Here is a 12,291-nt window from a genome sequence, read left to right as displayed (position 1 = left end):
GTTCATGCAAAAAAAGAAAAATGAAATAACTGTCTTTATTTACTCACCCTTATTTTTTCAGAACTTATGTAAGTCCATTATTTTTGTTGTACACAAAATATATATATTTTTTAATTCTGGTTGATGCCACCCATTCTTTTTTTTTTTTTTTTACTATGGAAGTCAGTGGGTGGCATTAACCAGCATTTCTCAAAATATCTTCTTTTGCGTTCAACAGAATTCATTTTTTTAAATAAGTTACAAAAAATACAAAGAAAAAAATATTGTAATTAATTTAAATCAAATTTATTTGTTTATATTTGTTTATATATCAATATTTTATTTTTTTATATTATATTTATTAATATTATATTTAAAATAAAATGTCAACAAATTATTAGTATTTTAATGTTTGTTTGCTTATATTTATAAAACAATATTTAGTTATATTTATACAATAATTTATTATGTTTATGTTTAAAATTAAATAAAATTACATAAAATTGCATTTAAAAATAAAATAAAATAAAATAAATTTTTAAATAAATAAAATATATTTAAATTATATTTGGTTTTTTATATTTGTGTATTTGTTTGTTTATATTTATCATCAATATTTAATTATATTATTATAATATTTGATAGTATTTACATTTAAAATATAAATATAAAAATAAACAATATTTTAAAATATAAAAAAAATATGAATCATATTTTATATTTGTTTGTTTATATTTATACACAATATTTTATTGTATTTATATAATATTTAATTATATTTATATTTAAAATGAAATAAAATCAAATGAATTAAATGTAAAAATTAAATTAAATTAAAATTTTAAATAAATAAAATTAATTCAAATTACATTTATTTGTTTATAGTTGTGTGTTTATTTTTTTTATATTTGTGTATTTATTTTGTTAATATTTTTAATCAATATTTAATTATATTTATAAATGAAATTAAATATTCAGTGCACTAATTTGACGAATGGAAACAAAAAAAGACTTAAACATTAATATCCTGAAACTTGTCACAAATACAACCTTGAGTTTGAATGTAAGAAAGGAAAAAAAGCAGCACAATGAGTGGAAACTATATTTTCTTTCCCTCCTTCCTATTTTCTTTCGTCATCTTTCTTTTTTCTATATTGAGAGTGATGCGCACATGCTTCACTGTTATGAATTATTCATGTGAGAACTGAAATAAACCTGAAAGAGAGCACCATATGCCAGTTTATTGTAGATAATAATAGTGTGTGTGCGTATGTCTGTGTATGTTGAAATCCTGCGTTGTAGGGCGAGCGATGCCTTATGGGAGTTAAAAGAGTCTACAGGAAGCTGAAGGCCACAGCCAGGTGTGTTATGGGTAAAACCTACTCCGTCACCATGATCTCTGAGCCCTGTCACTGCACCGAGTCGGACTTTGAGTGGTAAGTGGTGTTTTTTTCTTATTGAGATTTTAAGGTTGTGGTCTAACACTTGTTGAGCTGCTTTGATGTTTTACTAAAGCTCATAGAGGACTGAATTTCAAGAGTACAGTGTAATATTATACTTTGAAAAAGAATAAAGTGAGTTATAACTCAGCACAGAAGCACAGGAGAAAAATAATTGATTATTCTCTTAATTGAGTGCTGCAAAAAAAATTAAAAAAGTCTCGTAAAAAGTGAAAAAACAAACAAACAAAAACAAACTAAATAATCAAAATAATAATAAAAAAATTGTAACGCTTTACAATAAGGTTCAATAGTTAATGCATTTACTAACATGAACTAATCATGAAAAACACTTGTACATCATTTATTAATCATAATTAAACATTTACTAATGCATTATTAACTTTCAACTCCATGCTTGTTAACACTAATTAATGCACGAGTTAACATGAACTAACAGTGAACTGTATTTTTATTAACTGACGTTTATTAACATGAATAAATACTGTAGTAAACGTATTGTTCATTGTTTGTTCATGTTTGTAAGTGCATTACTTAACATTAACTAATGAACGTTATTGTAAAGTGTGACCAAAAATTTTTTAGTTAGACTGAAAACAGGTGATTTTAATTACTTATTGTTACTTTTAATAACTTTTAAATTACTTTAATTTAATTTGATGCCCCAAATTGTTTGTTTTGTAATACCCAAATTATTGAATTGTAATGCTATTTTATTTGTTCTAAGTTTATTATTATTATTATTATTATTATTATTATTATTATTATTATTAGTATTAGTAGTAGTAGTAGTAGTAGTAGTAGTAGTAGTAGTAATATTTAAAGTATATATTTAATTATAAATCATTTATATTTATAATTATTTTTATTATTATTATTATTTTATTGTTATTATTATTATTATTAAATTGTAAATCATTCATTACTATTATTTTTATTTTATTTTTATGTTTAATTATAAATAATGTATTATTATTATGATTATTATTTATTTATTTATTTATTTATTTATTTATTTATTTATTTATTTATTTATTTATTTATTTATTTATTTATGTTTAATTATAAATATTTTTATTGTTGTTTTTGTTATTATTTTTAAATTATTATTATTATTATTATTATTATTATTATTATTATTATTATTATTATTATTCTTATTTTATAATGTTATTCAAATGTAAACTATTTTTTCAATAATAATACTAATACTACTACTACTACTACTACTACTACTACTACTACTACTACTAATAATAATAATAATAATAATAATAATAATAATAATAATAATAATAATAATAATAATAAATTATTTATAAATATATAATTTTATTACAAAAAAAAAAAGAAATCGATAAATCTATAAAATATGTATGTTAAGAAATACTCAGTTTAAACCAAAACACTAAAAACACTTTTTGGTTACATACTAACAACCTAATCTTTGTAATTTCTTAATTATGTTAAACCAAAATGCATTCTTACTTAAAGTTACCAAAAAAATATAGAATTCCAATCCATTTACTGTAGCAGTGTTTCACGTACTTGCAAAACTCAGTTTAAACTGTAGACGTTGTAAAAAAAAAAGTAATCTTTAGTGCAGTGCAGAGTTGCTGGACTGTTGCTGACAGTCGAACACACACACACACTTCATGCAGAAAAACACACCGTCTCTCCTTCTGTCTTGTGCAGATTTTACACCTCACGCTCCATGGCTTAAATCCTCCATTTGTATTCCTGACACTGGTCCCTCGTCATGTAAATGTGGCCTCTCCCCTCATTTTCCCCTGAATTATCAACGTTATTAATGCCGCTGTTCTGGAAAGTTCCAGATTTTGCAGGCCCCTCGAGGCCTTGTGGAACAAAGTGTGAAAGTTGTTAATCAGAGAGTGAAGTGCTGTGCGTTTACCAACACAAGCTGCTGCATCTGTGCCGCTTGTTCTGCTAATTACTGTCATTCGTTTTCCTGATTGGGTGTTGAGTTGCATTGTGGAATATAAAAAACAAAACTTTGGCTTGGTTGTTTGACAGTTTGGTCTAAAATTAAATAAAGAAAAATGTAGGTGTCAGTTATTTTTGATACCCAAAAAAGGGTGTGTGATATTTATCATCTATGTATTAGTTATTGCTGTAACAGTGCATGAGCTGATTTTGCCAACAAATAAATAAAGAAATAAATAGTGCTGGGCAAAAATTATCAGCAATTAATCACATGGAGAATAAAAGTTTATCTAAAAGTGTATGTTATGTGTATTATTATATTTAGATATAAAAATTATAGTTTGAAATATGTATTATATGAACATAATTAATATTTATAACACACACACACGCGCGCGCCTACATGCATATTATGTTAAAACAAACTTTTATTTTGGACGTGATTCATTGTGATTAAACTTTGCCCAGCATAATCAATCAATCAATCAATCAATCAATCAATCAATCAATCAATCAATCAATCAATCAATCAATCAATCAATCAATCAATCAATCAATCAATCAATCAATCAATCAATCAATCAATCATCAATCAATCAATCTATCAGTCACCATTATTTATTTAGTTGTTTGTTTATTTATTAGTTTGTAAGTTATTATGTAGTTTAGAAATATTATGCAACTTGTTTTTCATACTATATTTAAAATAACAAGTCAACAAACAACAGATGATTAATATTGAGTCCAATTTTAGAGACAATATTGTTAAGGTTTTGCATAAATAGCAAAAAAAAAAAACTCAACAAAATAATTGTGTTGTTATTAAAATTAAAATAATTGTTATTATATTTTATTTATTTTGGTGTAACAACAATTTATATTTATATTATAAAAACACATCTATTTAATAATATTTTTATTTGTTTGTTTGTTTGTATTCATATTATATTTATAAAACACATTTATCAAAATAATAAATGTTGTTACCCATAATTAATTGTGTATTTTTTATTTATTTTGTTTATATTTAAATATTAAAAAAGCAAAATAATAGATGTTTTAATATTTATATTTATAAAACATTTATCAAAATTGTTGTTACCAAAAATTATTATTATGCATTTGTTATTATTATTATTATTATTATTATTATTATTATTATTATTATTATTATTATTATTATTATTATTATTATTATTAATAATAATAATAATAATAATAATAATAATAATAATAATAATAATAATAATAATAATGATAATATATTTTATTAGATTTGTTTATATATATTTGGGTAACAACAATTTATATTTGTATTTATATTATAAAAACACACCAAATTAATAGTATTTTTATATTTGTTTGTTTGTTTATATTCATATTTTTTTATAAAACACATTTATCAAAATAATAATTGCTTTTTTCCAAAATTATTTTGGGTAACCAAAATAGTGGAATATTATTTTATTTTATTATATAACACTAAAATAATAGCAGTTTTTGTATTTGTTTATTTATATTTATATGAATTAAAAAAAATTGCAAAACAATAATTGTTGTTAAAATTATTATATTATCTGTAATAACTTATATTAATCTGCTGATTATTTTTTAGATTTGTTTATTTAAATTTATATCTGTATTCATATATATTTTTTTATTTCATTTAAATTTATACACTCCTGTCAAAATGTCGCCTTTTCATGTAAATATGTCCGTTTTATTCTGAGGTTATGTTAAATATGAACGACATATTCTACTTTCCCTGTCCATATAATGTTCATAAAACCATTACAGAAAAGAAATACATTAAAGCATGCAATGGAGACTTATAATAAGTTCAAAATGTCTAGTTGAAGTCTTTTACACTAAATGATATTCTTGACAGATTCTACAAAATGCTCCATTCAGTGGCGAGAAGTGCCGCAGTCATATTCAGTCACATTAATAATAGTGGCATATACTGTATATTATATAGAAATCAGACTTATACTCAATATTATGACCTCTCGACTCTTTTTCTACATGAACATCGTCTTTATCCAAGAAATGTCAGGGAAGTATGGATTAATGTGAGAGTTATGACAGACAAATATTCTAAAGTCCTCCAGCAATGATGGACAAAAATATAATCATACCCAATACATAAACTACCTTACTATTATTAAGCAGCTAATTAGTAGTTTATTGAGCTAGAAGTATTAATTAATGGTTTGTTTATAGCATGAATTATACATTAAAATAAAGTGTGACGCAGTTATGTACTGTACTATACTGTATTGAGTACTGTATAGCTGTTTATGTACAAATAGTGGCTGAATTGAGCTCATTCTGTTTCTGATTCTGAAATGCTTTATTAATTAGGAGTCTCTTTCTCTCTCTCTCTCTTCTGTACCAGTGATTATGGTTTTGAGAGAAGGACTGATGGGAAATGTACTCCAGCGTTCTGGTTTCCACCGTCCTCCATGTCTCGAACCTGCACTACAGAGCACACATTCCTCAACAGCACTGGGTGAGAACAATATTTCATGTCATTTACACATACTGTAGCTGATTTATGGCAAAGGTCCAGGGACCAATCAAGTTTTTAAATGTATTATTATTATTTTTACTCTTTTTTTTTTTTTAGTTTTGCATCTTTAAATGTAGCAAAAAGGTTAGAAAAGTTTTTATTTATTTATTTGTTTATTTTTTACTTACCTAATTTGTTACTAATTTATTTATACAAATCCTAAATGAGGTTTTAATTAGGATTATTTTATTTTATTTATTTTTTAATTATATATATTTTTATTTTTTATTTTATTTTATCCTATTTTTAATTTAATTTAATTTAATTTAATTTAATTTAATTTAATTTAATTTAATTTAATTTAATTTAATTTTATTTTATTTTATTTTATTTTATTTTATTTTATTTTATTTTATTTTATTTTATTTGAAATTTTCTTTTTAAGAACTCCCTCTCTGGCATTTATCCGTATAATGGCAATGAATAGCAACCAGCATTAACTTCAAAGATTCAAAAGTATCACAGGATGGTCTCAAGAAACACATTTTGTATTAAAAAGTGCTTTGCAGAAAAGCTAGTTAAAAATGCCAAGTTTTATTTATCAAGACTCCTAACTTTGACTAGCAGTCTTTCTATTCAATTGTGTGTTCTTGAGATTCTACGTTGTAAGAACAAAAGTAAAAAAATAAATAGGAATATGTCATTATTTTTTCCCTGAGATACATACTGTACATTTTTTGTGTTCATTCAAGTTGCCATAATGGCCAGCCGTCATTCTGAATTGTATCTGGTAAGCAGAGCTCAGTCTGGAGATATTCAGCTCAGTGAGTGAGAAACTAGTAAGGATTATTCATAATAATTTTATAATGCATAATAATCATTTTAATTACAGATTCACTGAAATGAAAATTCTTAGCTGAAATTGTAAATACTGAATGTATTCGGTCAAAAATGCTTTGTAATAATTATTTATTAATTTAATACATAATTGCATGTTTCATGTTTAATTTCTCTTTCTTCCAAGTTTGATCTGCATTTTAATTGCAAATTTTGTCATATGAATATTATCAATAATATTCTGATGAACTATAATTTATACAAACAAAAATATTATTTTATTGCATTTAAAAAATAGTAATATTACAGAATTATTTAAAAATACATAAGAATTAATGCGTTATTTATTTAAAATGGTAAATAATAATAATAATAATAATAATAATAATAATAATAATAATAATAATAATAATAATAATTATTATTATTATTATTATTATTATTATTATTATTATTATTATTATTATTATTATTATTATTAATAGAATAAACATTAGTTTTCCTCAAACTGCAGCATGTTTTGTTTTGGCTTGAAACCGAAAATACCACAATTTATTGGCCAAAAATTTGGTGCACCATAATTTTAATTTTGATTTTTTAATTAATATTATTTATTACATTTTTCTGGCATCACGGTGGTGCAGTGGGTAGCACGATCGTCTCACAAAAAGAAGTTTGCTGGTTGGCATTTCTGTGTGGAGTTTGCATGTTCTCCTCGTGTTCGCACGGGTTTCCTCCAGGTGCTCCGGTTTCCCTCGCAAATCCAAAGACATTGGGTACAGGTGTATTGGGTAGGCTAAATTGGTCATAGTGTATGTGTGTGAATGAGTGTGTGTGGATGTTTCCCAATGGGTTGCAACTGGAAGGGCATCTGCTGCGTAAAACGTTTGCTGCATAAGTTGTGGCCACCCCAGATTAATAAAGGGACTAAGAAAAGAAAATGAATGAATGAATGAATGAATGAATGAATTCAATCCTTCTTTCTAGACTTATCTATATGAACTGTGACGCTAATAAACTCTCCTGTTTTATAATATTTGAATGCTCAAACTCAACGTTTCTGCGTAAATCGCTGATATAGTGAACTTTCACATTGACGAATCTTCATACCTCACTACTTCTTTGTCTGTTTACCACTGTAAAGCTGCTTTCACGCAATCAGTATTATATAAAACCCTATTGAAATAAAGGTGAGCAGACTCTTGAACACACAGTCTAGAACAGAGACAAATGGCGAAGGTCAGGATTTTATATAAAAAAAAAAAAAAAACTACAATGAATTCAGCTCATTACTCAGCAAAACCTATTGTCTGATGCTGTTCACTACCATTATATAGACAAATGGCAGCATGACATTTTTTATAATGTCTCTATTCGTGGTCTGAAATAGAAAGAAGGACATAGAGCACTGATAAAATGTACTTTTTCTATCTCATTCAAGCTTTGTTAGCACCCGATATATTGTTTATACAGTAGATAACGCATGCATGCTTTAAAAAATGTTGGTAACACTTTATTTAAAGCAACAATTTATGCTATAAACAAATCATTAAACAAAACTGTTAGCATAATAAACTACTAATTTGCTGCTTATTAATACTTATGGTAGTAGTAGGATTTAGGTATTATGTAGAATTAGGGAGGTAGAATAAGATCATGTTTTATAAATACAACAGTAAAAAAAAAAATTATATTATTAATAGAAAAATAATATTTGTTGTTTTACGTTGCTTTTTGGCAACTAAGTTGTTAAATTACATTAAATTTAATTAAATTACAGAAATTAATCATAAAATAACAGACGTTAAATAAAAATAAAAAATTTACCAGAAATGTAAATTTAATTACATTTCGTTAATTTAACATGTTATTTTATGGTAAATTTCTGTAATTTAACGTCTGTTGTTTTGCGGTAAATTTCTGTAACTTAAGGGCAGTTATTTCATGATAAACTTCTGTAATTTAACGTCTGTTATTTTATGGTAAATTTCTGTAATTTAACAACTGTTGTTTTGCGGTAAATTTCTGTAATTTAACTTCTGTTATTTTATGGTAATTTTTTGTAATTAAACAGCTGTAATTTTACAGTAAATTTCTATAATTTAACATCTGTTATTTTACGGTAATTGTTTGTAATTAAACGGCTGTTATTTTATGTTAAATTTCTGTAATTTAATGGCTGGTATTTTATGATAAATTTCTGTAATTTAATGTGTTATTTTATGATAAATTTTTGTAATTTAAATTCTGTTATTTTACGGTAAATTTCTCTAATATAACGTCTGTTATTTTTTGGTAAATTCCTTTAATTTAATAGCTGTTATTTTACGGTAAATTTCTGTAATGTAACGTCTGTTATTTTACTTCTTTTTTTTTCCGGCACCCCATTTTTTTTTACAGTGTAGGTAAATAATATCTGCACACCCAGAGATAAACAGATCGTACTTTTCTTGCACGATATGGTGCAGATTTCGCCACTAAACTGACAAAATGTAAAATAGTTCAATTTCCTCTTGGAATCAGACTGATAAGTTTATGTGTGGGGTAAAATTGTGGAATAGTCTAGAAAATAGGTTAAAACAGTGTCCAAATACTAAAAAGATGTGTAAAAAATGTATTATTAAAGTAATATGTGAATCAAGAAAGGTGATTGTTTAATTGGCACAAATTGGTGAATGCATAGTAAATATTTAATTAATGGTTGTTCCTAGCACCATATAAGGTTTTGGATTTGTGTTTGTTTACAGAAATATACAAATGGTGTAAAGATCATATCTTATGTAGAGATAAAATATGAAACTATTTGAAGAGATAATTGAATGCTGATGATTGAATATTGGGGGTAATGTGATCAAGTGCTTCATCTTGCTCATCTTCATCTAGATTCATCTTGTTAGAATCTCTTATTTTAGAGTTTACATATGAAGATTTCAGATGCAAAAACTTCTGAAATTTAGATAATAACTAATAGTAAACAACCAATGCTGTGATATTACCGAAACTACACACAGAAGCCTGAAGAAATGGTTTGAATATTGACAAAGGCTCATTGTGAAAACGTACCCTTGTATACATTTCTGGAGAGTGCGAATTATGTAGCCAGAGCTACGTATGGCTGCATTTGGTCTTTAAAATGTACGCTACAGGGTGGTATGACACCACTGAGGGCTTCTGTTTCTTTTTATGCTTTTCTCTGTGTGTATGGCATTACAAGTAAATAACAGGGTGAGAACATGGGTAAGATCTAAAAATGTGGTAAAAATCTGGCATCAGCAAGAGCAATTATTTTTCTCGATTTCTTTTTAAACACTGTCGTTTGGGTTTAGGGAAAGTGGGAGATTGGGTCAGTCAGTGCTTTTGAAAACACTATCAGTTTGATTTAAGGAAGGAGGTGGCTGGGGGGATCGCTTGGTTGATTGATCAGTCAGTCAGTCTGTCAACAGTGGCCTCCTGTGGATTTATGCAAGAAGAGCAGGCGTAAATGGCACTCCCGAAAGAAATTTGAGATCTGAAAGAGCGTACACAATGGATTTGCGAAAACAAAAACAAACAACGTACTTGCTGGGACGTATTTTGTGATCTCCAGAAATGCATACAGGGGTACATATCAATAATGAGCCTGGGTTGGTAAACATGCTCAGTTTATTATAAAAATTGAGACGACACTTTAGAGGTTTTTGCATCTGAACTCTCCATATGAAGACGTTTTGTTGATCATGATAAAATGTAAGAGTATTTGAATACTTATTTTTAAGAGTGGATTACAATGTTCAGAATACAAATGATTCAATATGAGTTTATGTGTGTGTGTGTGTCTGCAGGTACAGGAAGGTTGTGTCTAATAACTGCACAGGCGGTGTGATAGAGCGATACACGGCCCGCAGACAGCTGTGCCCCAGTCAGGCTCCTCGTGGCCTTCATTTAGTGACCAGCGAAGGGAAGCTCACTGCCACTCTGGCCAGCAACGTCACGTTCCTTGTCTTCTTGGAGGAGGTATTGAGCTCTTTTTTTGTTTTTTGTTTTTTTAAACAGTTTTATTTTCTGTCTAAGAAAAAAGGAAAAGAATCTCCAATTTTACAGAAAGTTATGTGACTTTTTTGCTGTTTTTTTTTTTCTCAATGAGGTTTCAAAACAGTTTTGCTTTCTGTCTAAGAATAGAAAAATACTCCAGTATTACAGCAAATGATGAGAGTTTTTTTGGCTGTCAAGATAGTTTTGCTTTCTGTCTAAGAATAGAAATAAATGCTTTTTTTTTTATAAACAATTTTGCTTGCTGTCTTATAAAAGAAAATACTCTAATATTACAAAAAGTTATGATTTTTGTGCCTGTTTTGTTAATTTTTCAAAACTGTTTTGCCTGTCGTCTATGAAAAAAACCCAGCTTTTTTTGTTTTTCAACTATGTTTCAAAACAAAACAAAATGTTTCTTTATGTTTAAGAAAATGTGAAAAATACTCAAGAAATACAGAAACTTGTTTTAAAAAAAGAAAACAATACTAAAACATAACAGATATTATATGATTTTTTTGCCTGTTTTTTTATTATTATATTTTTATTGATGTTTTAAAACAGTTGTTTTTCAACAATGTATCAAAACCATTTTGCTTAAGAATAAATAACTTTAATATTATATTTAGAAAATTGAGACGTGTTTTTGGACTTTTTTTTAATGTTCCCTTTTAATGTGTCCTTGTTTGTTTGTTTTGTCTTGCTTTCTTTCTAAGAAAAAAAGTACTTTAATATTACAGAAATGTTTTTGGCTGTTGTTTTCAAGAGTTTTAAACAGTTGTGTTTTCTAAGACTTTTTGGCTGTTTTTTTTTTTTTTTTTTGGTTTGTTTCAAAACAGTTTTACTTTCTATCTAAAAAAAAATAACAAAAATTCTGACATTTTGAATTTCAATGTTTTGCTGTGAAAATACACAAACATTTTGTCAAATGTTGTTGAAGTTTTTTTTTATTATTAATTTATTTTTTTTATTGCAACATTGGACACTAAATAATTAAGCAAAATACTGGAGTGAATGATGTCAAAAATGCTGTGGTATTCAACCACACTTAAAAAAGGATAATATTAAGTCAATTTCCCTATAGACCACAAAAGACATGGGACAACTGTAAAACCCACTTAAAAATGTGTTTTTTTTTTTAGTGAAGTTAATTTATAATCTAGTTTTGAGAGGATCATGTGATATGATTGACCACAGCTGGTCCCGTATTAGCTATCATATGATTTGCCAATCAGACAAATCCAAACGCACAAACAGTTGAAGTCAGAATTATTAGCCCCCCTGTTTATTTTTCCCCCAATTTTGTTTAACAGAGAGCAGATTTCTACATTTCTAAATATATTAATTTTTATAACTCATCTTAATAACTGATTTATTTTATTTTTGCCATGATGACAGTAAATAATATTTGACTAGATATTTTTCAAGACACTTCTATACAGCTTAAAGTGACATTTAAAGGCTTAACTAGGTTAATTAGTTTAACTAGGCTGGTTAGTGTAATTAGGCAAGTTATTTTATATTGATAGTTTGTTCTGTAGAATATCGGAA

General features: G+C 26.2%; 2 protein-coding genes across 9 annotated transcripts in view; both read left to right on the top strand.

The window, feature by feature from the left end:
* Window positions 1-12,291, top strand: part of gsk3bb (glycogen synthase kinase 3 beta, genome duplicate b) — an 834,817-nt gene that overhangs the window by 752,510 nt on the left and 70,016 nt on the right. The window lies entirely within an intron of this gene.
* Window positions 1-12,291, top strand: part of sorcs1 (sortilin-related VPS10 domain containing receptor 1) — a 474,217-nt gene that overhangs the window by 429,083 nt on the left and 32,843 nt on the right. For all 8 annotated transcript variants that reach the window (XR_012408194.1, XR_012408190.1, XR_002459094.3 and 5 more), the window contains 3 exons: window positions 1,282-1,415; window positions 5,782-5,895; window positions 10,554-10,725. Coding sequence is in view for 4 of the 8 variants with exons in the window: in XM_021477192.3 (XP_021332867.2) it covers window positions 1,282-1,415; window positions 5,782-5,895; window positions 10,554-10,725 (420 nt within the window). In the remaining 4 variants the exon portion in view is untranslated. The remainder of the gene's footprint in view (window positions 1-1,281; window positions 1,416-5,781; window positions 5,896-10,553; window positions 10,726-12,291) is intronic.

Source organism: Danio rerio, chromosome 1, assembly GCF_049306965.1.
Source record: "Danio rerio strain Tuebingen ecotype United States chromosome 1, GRCz12tu, whole genome shotgun sequence".
Classification (NCBI taxonomy): Eukaryota; Metazoa; Chordata; class Actinopteri; order Cypriniformes; family Danionidae; genus Danio; species Danio rerio.
This window is presented reverse-complemented; position numbering and strand designations above follow the sequence as displayed.